The sequence below is a fragment of the Phlebotomus argentipes genome, unplaced genomic scaffold (genome assembly GCF_947086385.1).
Source record: "Phlebotomus argentipes unplaced genomic scaffold, Phlebotomus argentipes genome assembly contig_5, whole genome shotgun sequence".
Taxonomy (NCBI): Eukaryota; Metazoa; Arthropoda; class Insecta; order Diptera; family Psychodidae; genus Phlebotomus; species Phlebotomus argentipes.
The window spans coordinates 4,954,359-4,977,031 of NW_026776165.1; the positions used below are offsets into that span (position 1 = coordinate 4,954,359).

Here is a 22,673-nt window from a genome sequence, read left to right on the forward strand (position 1 = left end):
CTAATCCTTCTTGCGCTTGTCCTCGTTGTCAGACTCATCGGAATCGTCTTCCCGGACTTCTATCAGCACTTTTCCCGTGCACTTCTTCTGCTTGATGAATGACACTGCGTCCTCGAGTCGCTCCAGCGTGAACACTTTGCTCACGTGTGCACTGATCAGCTCCTCGCTGTACAGCTCGAGAGTCTCCTCAATGATGCCGCGGAAGAACTCCCTGTCCTGATACTGATAGCTGTACAGATCCACGTGCTGCACGCGCTCGTGGATTGGCGGCAGCTTCTCCAGCGCTGTCCTGTCCACGCGATCCTTCTGCCGCACGCCAAAGTCCGGCGTGGCGCTCTTGAAGGCTTCCGCGTCGAAGAGCGGATAGACAGTGATGAGACGTCCGGCGACGGGATCGATAAAGTCCTGCAGCAAGTGGAGCGCCTCGCCGCCCACGGCGTCGTAGATGCACTTGGCGCGCCGATCGCCGAGGGCGCTCTTGAGGAATCTGTACACTTTGGCGTAGCCCTCGGACATGCAGATGGTCTGGAAGGCGCCCTCGTCGCGGATCAGAATGCTGCTGTCTTCCGTGTCGCAGATGGCAATCACCCGGGCGCGATACACACTCGATGCCACCTCAATGGCGCCCAGGCCGAGACCTCCGGGACCGGCAATCACAATCACCGTGTCGTTCTCTGGAAAATAGGAAAAGCGTCACGAATTCCTCTCTCTCTTTCGCGCGCGCGTCAACGACTCACCGTCGAGCGGGCAGTACTTGGAGAATGTCAGCATGGCGGTGCCGTGGCCATAGGGCAGGATTGCAGCGTCCTTGAGGGAGATGTCGCTGAGCAGGAAGCAGTCCATCTCGCTGAGGATCACTTCACTGGCCAGACCGCCGCAACTGGTGAGATGTCCTCTCAGCGCCAACACTCTATCGCCCACGCTGAAGTCCAGTCGATTGTCCGGATCCACAGCCAGAATCTCACCAGAGAACTCAGAGCCCGGCACCAGCGGAAGCTCCACTTCCTGACTGCCTTCCATGATCCGGACGTCAGTGTAGTTGAGACTGCAGAAGTGAACGCCGATTTTCACCTGAAAAACACTCACAATTCCACAAAAATGCACCACAAAATGATAAATAACTACCTCACCTGGCCTGGGAAGAGTTCATTCTGCACCTTCATCCTCTCAATCCTGGGGATTTTATTGAATTCCGTGAGAATCGCTGCCCTGTATGTGGAACTTAACCTCACATTTTGCTTCCTCTGCACAATTTGGCGAAATGCACTTCCGATTGTGGGAACCACTAACTTCCGGATGCTGAACATGATTTCAGGAGGGTTTAGGATACACTTCCGGTGGATGTTGCTTCGTATTTTGGCCAATAATCACACTTAAGAAGGAATATAAACAAACACCGCCCAGTTACACCGCAAGAAGAGACTTTCACTGCGGTGGCGCTGGTGTGCTGGAAGGAGAAAAAGCCTATTGGATTTGGCGCCAAGAGCGCAAGAACCAAAAAACAGCGCCAAAACCATGTAAAATTTATTATTTCCACCAATTTATTGCCATATCTCGTTGAAGAAGTTTCTTTCCACCATCTCAGAAGTTCTAATGGCACTTTTGAGAGTTGTAAAACACTGTTGTCCTATGGCAAGAATTTATTTTCAATCATTTAAGGGGAGAAATTGCTAATACATTTTCATAAAGCGAGAAACAAAGGATTTCTATTGCGTGTAAAATTATTCTAATTAGCCTAAATAATTCTCAATAAAGCACTCAATTTTACATTCTATTTGGGGGGGGAGGAAAAAGAAAATACACATGATGTGAGAAGATTTACTTCAATTAGGCTTCCTATAGAAAAATCCCAGGTTTTCACTCTTGTTTTTTTTCCTTTAACATGTTCTTTTGGTAAAAAGAGGTAAGAAATTTCATTGTGATAAAAAGTCACAGAGCTTTTCATTGAGGGATGAACGAATGTACTGGTTTTTATTCACATTGTTTTCTCTTTTTTTTTGCCTGTCTGGGGGAAAATGACTCAATGACCAAACTGAAAACACTACTTTGCCGATCGATTTCTCTCCGCCATTCACCCAAAAATGCCAGAATGGTGATACAAAAAGGCATAAATTGACATGGTTTCCGCCGAAGAGAAGGAGAACTCTGAAAATCTACGGTCTCTCGTTCCAGAAACAAGATCTCATCATATATATATGGGTGAAATGAGCGTCAATTCTATAGAACATTTTCTTTTTATATACTCTTCATCACTGTCTTCTTCACTTTTTAAATTTTTCTGCTAAATATTTTGTTAAAGGTATTTTTTTCACTTGTATTTATAGTTATTCCTTCTCTCAAGAAGTACGTATAATTGTTGTGGGTTGAGAGAGTAAGAGAGTTGCTAATTTAATCCTTTCCATCGCCTTTGCGAGCTTTGTGGCCCCGGAAAGATGCCTGGATTTTCGTGGCCGCTTTGTTCAGTTCCGGATCACTCAAGTCGATATCCAACTCTTCGGCAACCTGAAGCACAAAATTGAATTATCAGTGGAATTCGAGAAAGTCAGCCTCTCAATCTCTCTAACCTTCTTCGTGATCTCCGAAAGATCATCGTCGTCCTTCACTTCAGCACCGGTGGCCAGTTTGCGCGCCAAGTGGCCGCGGAAAGTGGCCTGAATCCGCGTTGCAGCCTCGCAAAGCTCTGAAAGAAAACACAAAGTCATCACTCTTCAATATATCCAGCTCATAGAGTCGTCAAGAATGATCGCTTCCGAATTGCCGCCATATTTATCGCACAAAATCGTAATCTATGAACGTTTTTTGCCCCAATCTCCCCTATTGTCTCGGTAGAAAATCACTTATTTAGAAACGAGTGCCTGAAGTGTTGAAATTTCTGTACTTTTTGAAAGATATTTTGTACAGATTTTAGTCTTTCCTGAGGCCGACAATTTGTAATTACTCAATAATATGACGCAATATTCAAAGCATCTATACATAAAATATATGACGAACAGTTGGAAAATGTCACCAATTTTCCATCCCTCTTCGCAATTTTCCCAGCAAACAACTCATCGTCACTCCTCAGCATAACTTCAACATTTCAGCCAGAATTGCCGGAGAGAATTTCAGCCCTTTCATATCGAGATTTAATTGTACGTGTCGCTGACGCACTTCAGAATTCTGAGGGAGAGAAGAGGCGGAAAAATTCAATATTCATATATAAATCAACATTTTGGGCTTTTGAAGCTCGAAATTATTCTGTTTATGACCCATTTTGATCGTGAATTCGCAGGTGAGAGTTAAAGAGGTCGCGGAAAGTCAATTATTATCACTCATAATTAACAAGTTGCAAGAGAAATTCTCTGATGAGATGAAATTGAGTTATTTTCTTTTGCTCATTTCTTAATGGAATCATGAGAAAAGTGCAGAAATAGATTCGCTCTTCCATTGACAAATCCATTGCAGACATTTGCAATTGTTTCTAACTCGCTGAATGTGGAGTGTAATTCAATTTGAGGAAAAGCCATTTAGCATTTTCTACATCAATATTTCGCTCTCCCAATGAAGTCCTCTGAGATAAAAGCAGTGGTGACAATTGAGTGAAATTTCCTGGGAATCGTCTTGGCCGACTTCCAAGACGATGAGCTCTCCTCTGAGGCCAAATATTCCCTTCTGCCCATATTCGCATATTACATAATTGTTTGTGGGACCCTCGAAGTGCAGAAGACTGCTTAAATATTCATGGCGAGCGCCGGAGAAATCAATGCGATGTGCAGATGGATAAACTCTGGCCGCCGTGACGGAAAGTCGATGAATGCTAATCTGAACATGAGAACATTTCGAGTGCAGGATAAAATTTTTCCCACGCTCTCTCGGGAAAATTTGCCAGTCCCTTTTCTACACCCGCGCATCGATTTCCCTCGGAGTTCAAGGTGGTCCGTTGACGTCACTGGAAAGGTATCGATTCGGCTCAGAGGACGGGTCCAAGCCAAGGGGCAGACATTGCTGCCGGACGAAGTGTACAGGAGTCTCGGGAAGTTGAAGTTCTTGTCAAGAGCGCTTTCTTGGAAAATTGACACAATTCTCAGCAAGAAATATTTGATATTTTTGTGAGAATTGAGAACAAGCGCCTCAAAACCAGCGCTCGTGGATGTGTGACAAAACCTTAATTCTAATAATGAAGATAAGTTAGAAATAAATGTAAGAATAGCTGAAGGAGTGCAAGGAGTTGTGGCAAAGGATGTTCCACACTAATTGTGGAAGTGGTGTACACAGTTTGGCCATATTATCTCTCCCTAAACCACGTTCGTACATTATCTCTCACGGCGATGGCGGGGGCTCGTGAGCAAGTCCTGTTGAACCCACCATGCTGGCCCTCCTTCTAATGCAAAACACTTGTAGCCACTTTTACACCGCCATTAGGGCGAACATCTCCGGAAGGACAGCCCGCTGAGCGCCTCTGTCCGGCCGCGTCGCCCGAGATTGTCCGTGGAAGTAATAAAATGGCCACAAATTAATTTCCCAGCCGCGCAACATTCAGGCCAACTATTCATCGTGGAGCGATGAGATAAATCTGCTGAGCGCCTGTTCGTCCGCCCCGTCATGAATAAGTTAGAGAGAATGGATTTTGGGAACTCCCTTAATCAAGACGACAGTGCGAAAAAGCTCAGGCTATTCATACACTCCGCTGTGTTGGCCTCGTCGGGATGGGGTGAAAAAAAAGGAGAGCAGAATCCCGGCATGAATGGGCGAAAACGGAAGGATCATCGCAAAAATTACTTCATCCCTTTCACCACGATCCGCAGGACAGCAGAAAAAGGCGGCACATATAGAAGAGATAGGCAAAAAGGGGCCAGCCAAACAAGTGGGGGGAGGAACCTTTGGGGAGTAAATTTAATAAATGATTTTTCCGTTGGTAATTTAGTTAGATACAAGATGAACAGAGATTTTAAGCATAGCTATGATATTGATTTAAAATTTTAATTACCGTCAGTGCAAATATTTGTTTTTAATTTCGTGCAATTTTCTCTGCCACAAAAATTAATTGAATTATTTCAGATGCACTCTGGGAATGTTGTTCAAATTGTTTAAGGGAAAATTTAATTGGAGAAATGTGCTGCAAATGGTGAAAAGTAGTGTAGAAGTTTAATCTCAAAGAGAATTTTTAGAAAAGATAAATACGAAAATCCATCAATTTTTTCTTAATTCTCTCGCGCAAAATTCAGGTAATGCTGTTTATGTGAGTTAAGCCTGAGCATCAGAAGTTTTTAAGCATTTCCCATCTTTTCGTTTGCTTCCACCACAAGAACTTTAAAGGCATTTATCTTGATTATAAGTTCTCTCTCTTTTTCCCATTAAGAGCATTATAAATTAAAAGATTGACTTGCCAGTGAGCAAAAGGAGTCTTTGCCACTGAGCTCACAATTCTTCAGCATCACACAAAAGCCCACCATCAGATTCATCCATGAAATGATGGGCAATTTTCTTGCGCGGAGTGCAAATTTTCCCACCGCTTCTGAACACTTTTTACCACCGCGAATCTCTTTTGTGGCGTTGTCAGACAAAAAGTGATGAGCTTTTGGTGGAATTGTTGCTCATGAAAATTTCAGGGAAAATTCTCTTCTTTCTCCAGGTTGTCCATGAGAATCCCTTTAGTGCGAAATACTTGTGTGATGGCCGAAGATTTTCCTCCATGCACACACACGTGAATTTATCATCTCCTTTTTGGGGGGGTAAATGTGGATTTTTTTTTTACTTCACATTCCCAGCAAAATTCCGCAGGGCCAATTCATCCCTTGTGCATCTCGAGCACTTTTTAATTTACCTCCATCATTCATCATCCCCCTTGGGAGAGAGTGAGAGGCTCTGGCGGCCCTTTTTCTGGCGCAAAAGTTCACCACATTGGCACGAGGGCGAGAGAACGGAGGGACTTTCATGGGCGTAATTGTATAAATCTCTGCAGAGACTCAAAAATTCCTCGAGGATCTCATTTGAGAGTGTATCATGTTATGAATTTTCCAAGACACTCTCCTCTGTGTACCAGAAGGACACCAGAGGCGAGGAAACATCTGGCAGAGCGGCAGCCTTTATTGCTGCGATAATATGAAACTTTTGCCCATTTCGCGCGACATGGCATCGAGTTCATGTAACAGAGAGTCTCTCTTCGCCACTGTGAACTATTTCAGCACAATATATAACTCTGTGTCACGCCGCTTGTCTTCGTGGCACTCAAGAGACCCCGCCAAGGAGGTCACGTGAGATCCCGAGCCGCCGGGGAAGGTCTCAATAACACTGTGTTAATTACATGAGAAACTAACAGCTATCAACATTGTTTCCGTCCAAGGGGAATATATTGAGACTCCAATACTTCTGTTCAGATTTAATCAAGGATTTAATGGCTAAATCAACTATTTTCTTAACTACTTGGCAATGTTGACTTATTTAAAGAGATTTTATGCTTATTACCAAATTCTAACCGATTTCTAACCAAAAACTAACTTCTTACTTTGACTATGTAAAGTTCTGAACAATGTTATCAAAATCTGTTAACTGTATTAATAGTTGAAAGCAGAAAATGACAAAAAGAGTGTCTTCAAGCAGATTTTCACTCCCAGTAATAAAATTTGTAAATTGGTTGTCAGAGGGTTACTATTTGGTTGTCAAGCAAATTCTCAGGGGGGGGGGGCGGGGGGGGTTAAAAAAAACTCTTCCAGACATTACAAGACAAGTTAAGAATTGACATACAAATGAGACTCAAAAAGTCACTGTAGTTTAATTGCTTTTCACAGAAACTATGGAAGTAACAGGAAGTGGCGTACGCATTATCTCCCCCTTTACTTCCATTCCATCTATTAAGTCAACCACCAGGCAATTTTTCACCACGTCGAGTCTCATAAAGAAAATCCGTCGACTTCTTGCATTGAACGCGGGGAAATATCACAAAGCGCCCGAGAAGTAATTGAGAAAGTTTCTGTCGTATGTCAGCAATTGTTTTTCAACCCCTGCCTAACAACCCTCTCGTGAGCATTGAGCGACAAATCCAACAACAGGCTCAACAATCCAGCAATTCAATTCCCATTGCGCTATTATTGCATGCAATTCGAATTGCTCTTCAATTTCCCAAGAATCGCGCAAATTGTTGGCTATCCACCGAATCAAGGTCACTTAAGGATAACATGTAATTTTAAATGGCTTGTTAAATCGACACAAGACAATTATTATGGGCTTTAATGAGGCGGAACTTCTCAATGCATTATTCAAGAGCTTATTCATCAGAAGCCAAAACATGGCTTATATTCTGCCATCAAAGCCACATCATTAGTTATTGAGGCACCCTGACAAGGGGATGTTCAATTGCTAACTAAAGCCTTTTCACTTTTAATGTTCCACCCTTAATTATATCCCCAGAAATTATGACCATCACAGAATTTGAATGAATATTCATGGTAAAAAGCAAACTAAAAAGCTCCAAAGCTTCACATTAGTTAATTATTCAGTGACCACACTAAATGTAGCTCACACCCTCTCAATGACTCTCCCCTTGTCGATGATGATGCCTAACAAATAAGTCTTGTCTTGAGCACCACATTCTCTTCCAGTGTTGCTGTGCAGAGGCATGATTTTGTGACTGAGCGAGAACAAAAGCCACTGCGAACAAAAACACTCAATTAAAATGTCCTGTGTGAACAAAAAGCTCTCGGACCATGATGGCAAAGCACGAGTTGACTATAAATAACTGCTTCCATCATTATCATACGGTGTAGCATCAGCCACAACGCATACGCTGGGTGTGTTTTGTTGTGGTTTTTCGGCCATACAACTGGACGGCGGGTAATCAAACAAGGAGATTCAGCAGCTGAAAGCTTCCCCAGCGCCTACACAGCAAACACGAGCCTTCTTGCTAATGAGGGATTTGCCGAGTGTCTCAGATTATAGGTCAGAACGTCACCAATCTAATGTCCCCACGTGAGGATTTCTCTGGCTTTCGCCACACATTGCCATCAAGTTGAGCAACTTGAATAGCTTTTGTGGCACTGGGATGGCCTAAAAGTGGGTCGTTTTTCCATCGAGAAACTCTAGCTAAGGGCGAAGTGATTGTGCCAAAGTTGGTTTTGTGGAATTGAAGGGTTCTTTGCGAACCCTCATCACAAAATAGCTCATCTATTGAGCATCTTCCACAGGAGAAATACCCCCATATTTCTCCACCAAGATTGGGTACTTGTGCGCCAATGCATTGTGAGATGGGAAATTGGAATATACGACAAGAAAAACACAGTGGAATGCAAAAATTATACTATTCAATTTCCATCCAGAAATTGCACATTTTTCTCGCATCTCTAACACAAATATTTGAATTTATAATTAAATATTCAGGATTTTTCTTGCTGAATTTTAACAATTCACAATGGAATTGGTAATTCGATTCGCATACATGTTATTCAGGAAAGTTTTATGTTTCTGCAACAATGTAGAACAATAGCATGAAGCTTAATATTTAATATCCAACGCAGCGGAGCGAAGGAAATGCGAGGAAATTTTCAGGGGGAGGAAATGCTCTCAGGCAAAACACAACGATTGGGTCACAATTTCCGGATACCCTCTTAAGAGCATACAATTTGTTTGATTTCCTGAAGGACAAATCCTCTTTTCTCTCGCTCTTCAATTTTAGATGGGAAATTACATTTATTTTTACTCTAAAATATTTCATTTATCAACTATAAGCATTACGATATTAAACTTTATCAATTTCCTACATTATTAACTATGCATAAAGCAGTTTTTGAAGTTTTGTGTCTGTTAAAATTAAATTGGCAAAATTGGACTAAAACTTTTCACCATAATTTCATCATTTGCTACATTCAATCCATTTGGGAGTCGACACTTGAAAGTCTAATTAAATCATGGTGAGAACATTAATAAGTTCCCAATTACACTTCAATCACTCTTTCCCACACGCTAAAAGGACGGCCAGAATATTAAAGCACTCGCCACAGAGCAAGCCAAAACCTCGAGAGACTCACCCTTGGGATCAGACTCATGCAATTTCAACTTTTGCGTCGAAAGATCAATAATGTGAGGCAAAATTGCGAAGAGAAATGCCTTTGAGAGCTTTTCCCAGAAAAGAGAGAGAAAATTGTTTGATCTCCTTTTGAGTGGTGAAATTGCATCAATCCAAAGTGCACCACAACAAACTGTCCTTGCATTTTAATAGTCTGGCACTTCAGTCATGCCATCCACACTCTCCAGGCACCCAGTGAAAATTGTGCAAAGGTGGAAAATTATGAAAGGGCGTGAGCTTTTGAGCGCACTTCTCTCTTGCCTATATATTATCAAAACTCCGCGCGCGGTACACAAAATAAATTACAATCTAAATACCGTGAATTGTTTCAACAAAACACCCCCAACAGACTTAACACGCTCTGGCATGGAAAATGCCTGAATCATCATCATTTTCCCCACCCATGTGTGTGTGTGTGGAGTGAGGAAAATTCAATTGGTGAGCCTCTTGCGCGAGGAAAACTTTGAATCGCCTTCCAGCACACGAGTCCTGACTTCGAATCCTCCTCTCTGGCGTGTTTTTCTCACGTGATATCACGCGAAGAGTGTGCATGTTGCACACGCCCGGCCACAAAGCACACATCACTCATCACACACGATGTTATGGACACTGGGAAATTGCAAGCTCGCCGTTGAGCTTTTTCTCCCATCATGAAAATATAATCTCTGGCCTTGGAGAGATAAAAAGTCGAGGGTAGTTTTCAATGGCAGAAACAAATCAATAGTCGCACAAGATGGAAATCTCTGTCAAAATGAAAATCATCCTCAAATGTGTGGCATTGAGGAGGAGAAACAATTTTTCATCCTGCAGAGAAAACAACAAGCGCACGAAACTTTTTTCCCATCTGATTTGCTAGATGTTGATCAATTGTCTAGTTTCTAGCTGAGGATTATCAATTTCTCTTTTGTACATTCAAAAGAAGCATTTTCCATACAACGCTAAGAATAATAGGAAAAATCTAGTCTCTATTTTTTCCATGAAATTTCATCTAAATCTGCCATTTCTTCACCATCAACAACTCTGCGATGTTCAAATTGAAAACTCATCATGAGCGCGAACAAAAACAACATGAGAGCTTGATGGAAAAATCTCAAGAGCTTTTAAGCTCTTTCCCTCGAACAATTGGGATAAATCAAGAGAGACAGATTAATTTCTTCGTGAGTTCCCAAACTTTCGTCATAGTTGAGTGTATTTTTTGTCAACAAATACACATTGGCTCTATATATTTTCGGCCCTTTTCTGCCTTGCCCTGGAAAAGCCCAGGAAAACTCATTTGGCGCGATAAAGTTGGTGTGTGTGTGAGAAAGATGGCAACAAGGGGGAGATAATGTGATCAACAGAGCGCTGAAAATGCATTTTTCTGCACTTCAAATACCGCTTCGACGTCTTTAGTCAATACCTTAGTTTCCACAACCTCTAAATCAAGGTTTTCTCGTCTTAAAATGGATCTTTCAGAATTGTTTCAGAATGTTTAAATGTTTGGAGTCCTGTAATGAAGCTCAAAATTGCTTAATTATCGTGAAAAAAACACATAAAAAGACATTTTTAAGGTCATATTTAACTTCAAATGGTTTTGAAAGATATTCAAAGAAGTGTATTTCATTGGTTAAGAAAGTAGCTTGAGAGATACAAATATTTCGTCAATATTTCTACACTTCTGCACAGCCTTTCCAACCACAATTTCTCCCCCTTGAGTGGGAATATGAATGGAGAAAAGCTCCCGAACCATTTGTTATTCGGAATGAAAGTTTTATGAGTCCATTAGACCGCGGAAAAGGATTGGGAATTTGCAATCGTGGCGAATTCTCAGTGTCATTTGTGCGGCGCCACACAGACTCACCGCGTGGAGATTGTTGGGATGAAGAGATAGACGTCTTTTGGCCAAGTCTTTGCCCTTGTGGCGGGGGATTAAGTTCGCAAGATGCACGGATCAATTTTCACAGATTACGAAAATTGAGTATGAGCTGGAAGGACGACTGAAAGCTCGTCCATAATCTGCCCCTCGACGGGCTTTTGTGTGATATCTGTCGACGAGGGATTATGTCCAGGAAGCCAAGCACACGCCGAGTAATTGAGTAACTCAATTGAAAATCGCACCCAACAAATTGAATATCCTGGCCGAGGACGATGAATGGCCGTCATCAACTCACACTCTCGGCATTAATCACCATAAGTTCCGACTTGGAAGACACCGTGCGACGGAGGAAATCGATTGTATTACAATTGCATTATTCCCAGGATGAATTTGTGACACTCATCGCTCATTCCGTATTCCAATTGCTCGCCTCGCAAGTGGTTTTATCACTCAATATCTCGCATCGCCGGGCTTTCCTTTGCGCGCGCCCAATCCAATAAAAGTCGTGCGTTTTATGTGGTGGAAGAGAAATAAAATTTTTTGGACAATTTCCATACTTTTATCGTTCCTCCTTTATCCTCGTCGACGTGCACGGAGAAAATTGCATGCCTTCAGAATGGGTGAATAAGAATTGGCAATGGAAATGATATGAGAAGCACGAAGTCTGCTAAGAATTACGCTTGTCCAGGGAAAGGAAGTGCTCAACATTTATTACCCATGATAATGAATATCATATATGACACATTTTGAGTTTAATTGATTATATAAAACACGGAAATTCCTTTTAAAATTACTCAACACGAACAAATAAACACATTCCGGTATATAAATTAAATGAAAATAAGTGGAATTTGCACATGAAAATAAAGTATTGAATTTCAACATGAATAATTTCATTTCACTCAGAGTTTTTATGCACAATTTTTCCATGACGTTTATTTTACATAAAATGCACTTCAATGTTATTCAAAAAAAAAATCACGAAAATAACATTGAAACAGAAGCATTAATTGGATTATTTTACCATCATTATGAGCAGAAGAAAGCTTCTTTGGCTTTGTGAATTTTTTCATCCAAATAATTTTCCCATTTTATGTGCTTTGCGACTCGTTAAATTGCGAGTAAAAAATAAAAAATCCCTCCTCCAACGTAAATCGTCGCAAATTGGCGAAAAATTATTCTGTCTCCGGCAAAGAAGATGGCCGAAAACGACAGAAAAAATACGCTGCAAATTATGAAAAGAGCTTCCTTACGATGGCGTGCAGAATGAATGAAAAACGAGTTGGTAAATTGCATTTTTTTTGCATTGAGGTGAGCGCAATTGAATTCATTAAGAGTCTGTACAGAGTTTTCACCACAATGCCACCCCGAAAAGAAAATATAACTCGATGGGATGTAAATTCATTTTTCGCGTCATTTATTTGCTGATTCTTGCCATTTTCACCCTCTATTTTTGCTCACGTCTGTGTGAATGTGAGGTGGAAATGCTTTGGTTTTTCGGCTCAAAAAGGGGAGAAATTCATTGATTTTCCCGACTCATTCTGGGGGCTTCACGCGAGTGAAAAACACTTTGGCTGGCGATGTGAATTGAGTGCATTACGCGATGTATCGCGGTGAAAATTGCAAGTCGTTCAGCATGATATGATTTATTTCCCATGCTAGGAAATTCAATAAAGTCTCTCATCTCATTCTGGGAGTCAATGCCAGCGCCTCCGGAATAGAATTCTCAGAACATCTCCATAACATGGCATCTGAATAAATTCTGCGTGCGCTCTTTCTTCCTCCCACGATGGCAATCTCAAATTGAAATTGTTTCTGATATCTCTCTGCCATATCCTTCTATTTTCGTCACACAATTCTCTGCTCTCGCCATCGAAGGCTCCTTCCTCTGTCGCCGTGGATAAAATAATGAAGTGAGTGTTGTGACTGACTTTTATGTTTATCAGAGCGAAATGGTGAACGTGGTTCCTTTTTCCAGGCCTGAGCGAGGCGCCGACACACGAGAAGCTATATTGTGGTTTTTCTCGTGAAATATAAATGCACATGACGTCAAAGATAGGCCGAAAAAGATGAGACGCAGGCTGAATATTATTTCAACCGCTGAAGCCATTAAATTTTATTCGACAACTGGGTGGATTTGCGAAGCGTATTTCGACGGATAGTCACTGTTGTGTTGAGGAAATATGCTCTGAATTCGCTTGTTTTACTCGCTTTTCACCTCTCCTCACCTGAACGCCATTCAATTATTCGTTTTTGCGTGCTTTTCATCTTCGCGCACTCTTCAGGCTTCAGCACTGACAACTATAAACACTCAAGACGCCATTAGACAACCGAGAAACAAGAAATGCAACTTCAATTGCAAGAAATGCAAAAAAAATTCTCATTTATTGACAGAATAAAATTTTTACTTAAGAACGTAAAACATAATCAGAAAGAATTCAATTCAGATTTCAATAATGGCTATTTTAAGGTTTTTTCCTCCCAGTTTTGAGGTAAAATCTTGAATTTTGAGCTTAAATCAAGACAAGACTGTCTAAATATTTAGCAATTTATCACGAATATCTGAATTTTCCCTGTGAGTTCTACTAAGATTGTTCAACTATTGAGTAAGAACATTGTGGAGTGTCAATAAAATGGGAAAGTAATGAAAAAAGGCGAGAATTTACGTGGATTTTCTTAGAAAAAACCCGTCTTTAGACTCAAGATGTCAGTGATTTCACAAAGAAACAAACTCAAGGCGAATTTTTGTATAAAAAATGCGTCTCTTATATCATTTTCCATTTCACAGAGAATAACAATTTTATTGCCCCATGTGTTTCAAAGTACGAATTCCTTGCATATTTAACCAATCCTCAGTGAACTTTCTTCTGCTTAGAAACTTTGCTTGACTTTCAACACTGTTTTTCTGCTTCTTTCTATCCACCTTGATTTGCCATTCTTTCCCCATATCTTTCTACAAATAAAAGATGGGAGAAATGTTTTCAAAGAAAAAGATTCTTCGTCACTCCTGTCTTTGTTCGCAAAGGAGTTCCGCTTTTCTCCTCCCCCACAGGAAAGTTGTCGGGCGAAATTGTGAATTTTGACGACAGTGGCAAATAAATCATTTCCATTTCCGCGATGTGAAAGATTAAATTCGGCGCCAAGGCACTTGGAAAGTGTGTGTGTGTCAATTGTGAGCCAAAATGCTACACTATCTAAATGGCTTATCACATCCTGTCGACACGTGATGCTGGGATTTGTGCATTTTGCCGAAATATCGTTACATTGCGACAAAATACTTCCTTGTCATCGTAAATCGCAACATTTTCCGGATGTTTGCACAATTAATTTGCCCTTTGCCCATATTTCTACACACACACACACACATGAATTATGCGAAATTGCGAGCTTGCATTCCGAATGCGACACCGTGTGCTGTGAATTTCTTATCGATGTTGCATAACTGACACACAATCAAGATAAGTGTGGTAACAAATCCACACCGAAGTGACGGCGAAAATATGTGAGTTATTAGGAGAATAGTGGCTCATATTGGATTCTATAGAGACGCTTTACCGCCAGAAGATGGCAGGCATCATGGCGCCACCTGCCATCTTTGAGGTCACTTCCTGGCAAAGGGCATCCGTCCTTTCTAAAAATACCACCACCGATGCGAAGGGAAGAATGGAGCAGAGAAATTCTTATCAAAGTTGAAAATAATTTCCGCCACAGCTTTGTGTGTATTTCTCAAGAGTGAGCGAATGACTGCACGTCAAAATATGACGGATATTGTCATTCTATATCACTACAGCTATGTGTAGGATATATACACATGAGCGTGGGTGTTTAAAGTGCAAATAGTGCTGAAATATAGGCCAATTATCCATCCATAGCGTGCACAACAATCGATCGAATGGGCGAAAAAAGAGTGGCAGAAAATGTGATAAAATTTGTCACACAGTAGCAAATTGCTAATCAGAGCGTAAATTCAGCACATTTTATCGTCCACCCTCGTCAGTAGCATGTGTACAAACATAGCTGGCCGCTACATATGTACATAACATCTACTTTTGGGTTCTGATCACTGTCTGGGCGCGTGTGTATGCCAATGAGGCGTCAATGCATCGTTCCATCGATTGCCAGGGCCTCCAAAGAGTGTGTCAAGGCGAAAGCATTGGCTATTTTGACACCCTTATCGCACGTCGTCCAATTCTCCCCAATATTCTCTCTCTGAGAATATTTGGAAACGAGAAAAGACACACCAAGAAAATCCACTGATAAAGCCTTTTCCCTTCGACGCAATTTATTCCCCACAGATTTCCATCATGGCGATTGCCACGATGAGTTAATTGATTTAATTCTGAATGCGTGATGATATATTTGTCAATTTTCATTATCAGATTTGTGCTCATTAAGCCTGCCAACTGACAGTGAATTTATTGGTTGATTGCAATATCCATCAGTGAAATAAATCGCCAACGCACTGAAAAAACTTTATGACAACGAGTAACATAATTATTGCAATTTTCTATATGAATCTCTAAGATTTGAAAATGATATCAAATTCGCTCTTTACATACAATATTGTTATTTTTATATAGTAAAATTTCCCATGCTTTTCTGGGAATTGTCACCATATCGTTATGGCAAATCCATCGAAATCCCACACAATACAGAAGATATTCCCATTAAATTTAAAAAAAAAGTGACCACAATAATGGAAAAATTTGGGACGCATCGCAATTATTCCCAAAATTATAGTAACTTTAGCCATTTATTTTGTTCAGTGCACCAATTAGGCGTCCTTCGTGGAACATTTTGCCACTATGTGTGTGGTTAATCCATATCTAATTGGGACACTCGTGTGGTGAAATATTTGACTAAATTGACGTGATAGATTGAAGTGGGATGGATTAAATTAGGGGGAAATTGAATTGGGTGTGTTTCGCGCCTTAATAATTGCGCACAATTTATGACCAAATCCCTTAAACATCCCCGATCAATATGATGAGATTTTCAGGTTCCATTACTTCTGCTTGACGAAATACATTCCGTGTTTTGATCCACTGATTTCAAAATGCCCTCCGATTCAACATATAGTTTCATGCCAGCTCATATTTACCCATGAAAATATCCTCTTCACATAATTTCACCATTGATAGCATTCCCAAATTGCTTTTCACTTCACAGATTTCTAATTACATTTCTCTCCATCATGGCAATACGAGCAGCAGCCCAACAATTTCCCTTTCTTTGTCACTCAAGCGTCATGTTAGTCATGTTGAAGTGCTTTAAGTTCCCACGCCAGCCACAAAATGCAGGACGACAGAGAGAGAGAAATATCCAGAGGCTTGACCCCAAAAGCTCCCACGTGAAGAGTGACCGCAGTGAGTGAAACCTCACTCACGCTGGTATTTGCGGAGAGTGTGAAAAATTGTGCAATAACATTTTCTCTTTCTCACCCAACTAATTCCTCCACCCTGAGACTGTTGACAGGGTGGAAAAATGACCCCCGAAAAAGCACACCGTCATAAAAATCCTGCTGTGTTTTCCTCCCTCGACACATCATGAATGTTTGCCCATGGCTTGGCGAGTGTCTCGCGCCAAGAGACATCATGTAGAAAGAAATGGGGTGGCACTCAAAGTTTCTTCTCCACCCTCGAGTAAATAAAAAATGCAGTGCTGAGCAAAAGTTTTCTCATTGGACTTCGCGAGTCAGCAGAAATTTGTTGCAATTTGTGCGACCGGGATTAGGGTGAGAAAAAGGCGCGCACTAACCTTTGTCATTGGGATCGAATTCCGCCTCGAGCTCCTGCTTGGTGGGCTCTGGCTCGGTTTTGGACTCTTCCCGTGCACCATTGACGGCAGTGGCGTCTCCCTGTTTCATGGTGGCTCTCACTTTGTGTCCACGAAAAGCTGCTTGAATCCTTGTGGCCGCTTCCTCTGCAAAGACAGATAAATTACCACTCTTATTCGCCGCACAGCATCCGATTGCAATCGCCCAATGACTAATGAGACACACTCTGGGGGCATCTTGTGTATTATCTCTGTATAGCAGAAAAATCGTGCGCACGAGAAAAACTGCATAAATTTGTGTCACCCGCGGCGAAATAAATTGCGAGTAAATAAAATTCTCTGAGGTAATTTCAATATTTATCATTGACCAAAATTCACCCTCATCCTCGGACGTTCTCCTTTTCATTTGGGGTGGCCAGCAGAAATTGTGTGTAGCAAGTTTTGCCGCGCCGTGTGAATATCAAATGAGTTGAGAGTGTTTGAGGGCTAAAAATGAAACTTTTCTCACCCCGCCGCAGAAAGTGTGTGGTTTTTCCAAGCCGGATTTATGTCTCAGATTGACGAAATTGCCCTTTTGTTGTGGCTTTTTTTAAGTGTTTCCCTCCCATCTTGAATGGTGGAAAACCCTTGTTTTCCACCATTCTTCCGACCAGCAATTGGCCCCAGTGGAGGCGCCTGGTGAAAGCACACAATTCAACTGATTTGAAGCGTCCTTTCTTCACCAGCACAAGACGGAAAATTTATGATTCTTCGTGAGGAACAATACGAATGTTTATTTATTCCAATCTCTTTTTGTCTAAAACAACACGAGAAATTGTGTTTGAAGGCTTTCACTGTGTTGAAAATTTGTGTAACCTTTTCAAAATTGAAGGCTAAATGCCAATCAGGGTGAAAAATAAAGTTTTTCCATGCCAAATTGGTGTCTATTGTGTGCTTTTCATGCATGGCAATTTGTGTAGAAAAAAAAATCACTCTATTTATGGAGATAAAACTATTTTTGTGAATCTTTGCAACTTGGCAACGAGATAAATGCAAAAACACATCAAAATCATGTGAAAATAGAGGCAATTTCTATGGAATTAACAAAAAAAAGCTTGTTCGAATGGCTAATTCAAAAACCCACCCAATTAATGCTGATGATTTCTCGAATTTCCATCTCTAATAGAGCGCTTAATTGTGGTTTGATCAATAACACCTCCTGTTTATGATTAAATGATTTGCCAACAGCCAAAGAGAGCGCAAATTCGCCGAAAATCCGCTCACGTACAATGGCGATAAAGCTCACCAAATGATTATCCTCTTGTTTTTCATGGCATTAACATCATCCGTCTGAGGCGAAAGGAAGATTAATAGGCTGTGCGCTCGTCGCAATTGCTGCACATTTGCCGCCTAAAATGTGGGCGGCATGGTTAAATGAACCAAATTAGGAGTCGCTCGCGCATAAATGCGAGCAATTCTCATGTGGCTCCTCTTTTTTTTCTATATCAAACACCACCCAAGCTCCGCCAAGGCCCAGAGCTTTCTAAGCCCAGAGAACTATGAGAGGACAGGAGAAAAAAAACAACAAGCCAAGGGACGAAAAAAAATGCTGTAAGCCAAAGAAAAACACATAAATTATTAACATCGCGACAAAAGCATGGACTCGACGCTCAGCAGGGCGGTGGGAATCCTTCTGAGACACCCATTCGAGGTCGGTCAACAATTTTCTATGACAAGACATACCAATTTATTTCATGGGAATGCCAAAAGGAGGGGCAAAAAGGCGGGAAAGTGACAAAAAGTACTTCACATTCGTGGATATTTTCTCACACTTTGCAAGCGACTTCTTCCATTCCCACTATTTGTGCGAAAATTTATATTCACAGCCATTCAGTACATAAAGCACCCCATTGAGAGGCGAGAATTAGGCCTATTTCACACCAAAGATGGGTGGATAAATTACAATTTGCAGTAGAGAATGAAATGTGGGTGAAAATTACGCTCCAAAACCACTCCAATTTGTGCTGATACGATCACTAAACATCTTTTTTTTTTAGGCCTTCTTTGGAGCTTTCAAAGCCTTCTCAAAGACATTAAAGAAATTCATTTGGTTACACTGTCAACTTTTCCCGTGGTTTTGTCAACAATATATAAGCTTTCCATGCAGCGCACGTGAAATCATAATGAATTTTCCACGCTGAAAATTAACAGGAAATTTGTATGTAAATTTTAACCACCCTTCGAAAATTCACCTCAGTCTTCGGCTGCTGAAGTGTGTACTAAAGATGTGTTTTCCCTCATCTTTCCCGCACTGAGAAATCCGCGCGAGTGCTTTCCGGAAGGCGGAGGGGCGGGAAATTTTCAATTTTGTCAAAGAGATCATCCACTTCAGCCCTTAAGACAGGGTGTTATTGTAAATTTGCGCTGAAGCTTCTGTCATTCAGTCGCCAAAAATCACATAGTCAATTTCAATTTGCATATTATCGATGGAAATATTATACATCGAATTTTCTATATGTTGAACAGCACAAAAGAGATTCGTGTGCTGAGCTTTTCTTGTGCTTTTATCATATATAATTCACTTTAAGCTTGCTGATCGAGAGCTATACGTTTGATTGCTGGTGCAGAATCATCTCCTCTTACACAGTTTAAGGTTTCGAGATATCGCTTTGAGGCTAATTCAATTCCAAGTCATGCCACCGAAGAATTTCTCTCAATTCAAACCCAAACAGAAAATGCATCTCTGACTTTTTGCTGAATTGAAGTGAATTTTCTCAATGCCGGAGAATGCTTGTCAGCAATTTATGATGAAAAATTTTATTCATCCGTGATTTAATTCAGTGAAAAAGGACACGACACTCCTTATGACATCTAAAGAATTTCAATAAAGCGACGCGTCGCCATCCAAATGTCTTTGTCGTTCATCAACACAGAGGGATTTGACGCGCTCACATAAATCATGCTCACGGTGTTGTAGATCAAAAGTTTCCATTCTGGACGGATCAAAATTCACATCGAGAGATTATGTGGAAAATCCTTCTTGGTCCATTGTTCGCTTGCTCTTTTTCCAAGGTGCGCGGCAAGCAGTGGCTGAGAGTTCTTCTGCCGCAAAAGCACCACCTTGAGAAAATTAATCTCATTCTCACGCCCATCTCTCGACATTTTCATTAATGCGAAGAGCTTTTTCACCTCTCTCTCAAGAATATGTATTAATTTCTAAATTACATTTTCCTCCTTTCGCCAGCGGCCATACAAAAGCTGCTGCTTTTCTTGTCTGGGGAGGTGAAAAACATAAATTGTGGCAATTTATTGTGTGTGTTTGTGTCTCCCTCGGCAGGAGATTCCATCGTGTCAAAATGGAAAATTGCGAATGAAGATTAATAGAGAGGTATTTGCTATGACAAGAGCTGGGCGAGGAGAGAATCCTGACGTCACCTGGACTGGAAAAGGGCTTGGGAAAATCATGGTGAAACGCGGCGTGATGATTGATTGACGCAATGGTGACTTTGAAAAGTTCTCATTATCAGTTTGAGGGATGTTTTTATCACGATTCTCGCACGCGCTTTTCCTTTTCACCATCCATCGACTCCCAATTTAATCACCATGAGTTGGTTTAATCCGCACACATTCACTCTTCACCCAACCTTGATTCACTTCTAAAGGAAGCCCCGCAACGTCAGATCATTTCCCCAGGATTAACAGTCGAACGCCAACCTGTATTTCCCCGTGAAAATTCTATTGAAGGCAAATATTTGTGATCACTTTCAACGCCCCACTTAAGTATGTGGAAAGAAGCGTGAATTGAATTTTCACACTTAAGAGGCAAATTCGCACAATATCCGTGTGGAAAATGGGCTTTTCCACAAGGCAAAATCTTCTCCCTTAATTGCAATTAATTTGCTCCGAGGCGAAGCTCTTTGTACACATCATCGATTTTCCTCTCTGAGCCCAAAACGTGCGGCAAAGTAATCCCAAAAATGCCCCGAAGCGATCCTGATTAATAATTCTCACAAATACCTTGTATTACAATATACCCAGGTGTGTATCAATTAAAAATGATGGTCGAAGGCGAGGATGATTGGGATTGTTTCCTCTTCGGCCTCATCTATTATTCAGTGCACTTCTTTTCGGTCGAGAAGCCAATTCGAGTGTGAATTTCCCACGGGACCGTGAATCAAGAGGGTCTTCAATTGAGATTTGTGTACAAATATTGGTCAAATTTGACACCTAATAATTTTCACTTATTTATAGACTAAATTGCCAGTGATTAATTCGGTAATTCAATTCGATCGTTGTTGATTAAATATGCAAAAATGTTATAGTTATTCACGCGTGTCCCATTGAAGTGTATTCAACGAATTCAATAATGATTTTATTAATATATTCTATGCCTGCATAAATCATTGCCTGATTGCGTCAATTTTGTATTGTTATTTCAATTCTATATTCTGATAAAGCACTTAAAAAACAGAAACTTTGCTTCAAAGTCATATTTTTGATAGAAAATACATTAATGTTTATGTGCTTTTTTGAGAAAAACACATAAAAACACCCAAAATATTACACAAAAATTATTACAAAGACATAAACGATAAAGTTTATTCCTGCATCATTTTCTAATGTTACTTTTGAGAAAATGAGCTCAAGTGTTCAAAAGTAGAGAATAATCTCATGATTCGATTTACAAAGACTCAACTAATTGTGACATCTTTATCTCCCAAATCTTCCCAATGCGATTTCTCAGCCGCACAAAGCTTGAGAGCTTTTCATGGTTATTCAAGCATCATTCGCCTGAATTTCACATGATTGATCAAGTTCTTCTCATTGTTCCCGACTTTCCCAGATATATTCTGCAAGGAAGTGAAATTTCCCGTTGAGTTTCAAGTCACTTGTGGCCAATTAAACACTCTAAATAGTTCAGTGCTGGATTGCTGGAAATAGACGAAGAATTCTCTCCCAATTGTGACTTATTCAAACAACCTAAAGGACTTGAGAACTTTTCGTCATAGGCTTTCATTGCAATGCTTTCAAATTGAATGAATGCTCCTTCGAAGAGTCACTCTCACATTGAGTTGAGCGTCCAAAATTCACCCCAAACCAGCGACAGCTATGCACACTTGCCAGATGGAATTGCTGCAGGCAACCCACCCTCAATTAGAGGTAGTGTCCTTCCACCCCCATCAATTGCTGCGCCTCCAACTTCTCGCCCGTGTCCTCGGGTAGTATTACTTGTTTATTCAACATCGAACGTGAGCGAATGGATTCGAGGAATGGAATTGCTTTTGCCTCTATGTTTTTCTTCTTCCGCCCTTCTCAAAAGGTAAATCACTTTTGGCATCACGTCGCGAGTATTTTCTGGTTTTGGGTGGGAAATGAGGTGACTTCCTTCACCCGTTGGAATCCCCAACAAGAGTCATGATATGTTAGTGTTTTGCTCCAGTGAGCGGAACAAATTCAATTTGCAGAAGAGCGAAGTCTTGTCAGTTGCAACTCACCTCTTTTCAGCCTCCCTGCTGCTCAAAGTCAATTAACTTATGAGCACCCAAGCTATCCGAACTTTGTACACTCTGTCTCGCGATGGAGATTCTTTCCTGGTGCTTCAGCCCAAAAAACGGAAGCGCACTCACTCTCGAAACACGTGCAGATCACACGGAGTCACTGAGGGATGTGATAACACTTTGGCCGCGGAGAAAACAGTGCGCTTATCCCACTTTGCCGCCCCTTCTCATTCATGCGCCCCCCTTTCCGCAACGCGCGCACCACACAGAGGAGAACCTCCCCGCGGAAAACCACCCTCTGAGCAACTCCGCTTTTCCCTCCACTTGCATCCACCAGAGCTTCTCAATTCCCACGCGCGACGGCCAAAAGTGCACTCAAAGCAAAGCGCCAATCGTATGCAAATCCCTTGGCACGTAGCGATTTGCAGGTGGACTTGATATCTCCATTTTCCCTTCAAGTGTCACGGCAATTGATGTAAATGGCAGGATATTTTGTACATAGCAAGCACGCGGCGCAATTGATTTATCA

The 22,673-nt window shown here is 41.2% G+C and overlaps 2 protein-coding genes across 2 annotated transcripts in view; both read right to left on the reverse strand.

The window, feature by feature from the left end:
• Window positions 1-1,307, reverse strand: LOC132255856 (quinone oxidoreductase-like protein 2). Its single transcript, XM_059752027.1, has 3 exons — window positions 1,131-1,307; window positions 738-1,071; window positions 1-674 (listed from the first exon to the last, which is right to left on the reverse strand). The coding sequence occupies exons 1-3, from the start codon at window positions 1,305-1,307 to the stop codon at window positions 1-3; spliced, it is 1,185 nt and encodes a 394-aa protein (XP_059608010.1).
• Window positions 1,308-1,622: 315 nt separating this feature from the next.
• LOC132255445 (uncharacterized) overlaps window positions 1,623-22,673 on the reverse strand; it is a 35,347-nt gene continuing 14,296 nt past the window's right edge. The window contains exons 2-4 of the mRNA XM_059751483.1: window positions 16,650-16,814; window positions 2,565-2,680; window positions 1,623-2,502 (exon numbers count right to left, since the gene is read on the reverse strand). Of these exons, the coding sequence (XP_059607466.1) occupies window positions 2,389-2,502; window positions 2,565-2,680; window positions 16,650-16,814 (395 nt within the window). The 3' untranslated portion in view covers window positions 1,623-2,388. The remainder of the gene's footprint in view (window positions 2,503-2,564; window positions 2,681-16,649; window positions 16,815-22,673) is intronic.

Bases quoted from the DNA above. Each gene is read 5' to 3' on its own strand.
- LOC132255856 (XM_059752027.1), bottom strand. From the start codon at position 1,307: ATGTTCAGCATCCGGAAGTTAGTGGTTCCCACAATCGGAAGTGCATTT. The intron at 1,072-1,130 runs GTGAGGTAGTTA...AGTGTTTTTCAG, and splicing joins ATGAACTCTTCCCAGGCCAG to GTGAAAATCGGCGTTCACTT. The intron at 675-737 runs GTGAGTCGTTGA...CCTATTTTCCAG, and splicing joins CAAGTACTGCCCGCTCGACG to AGAACGACACGGTGATTGTG.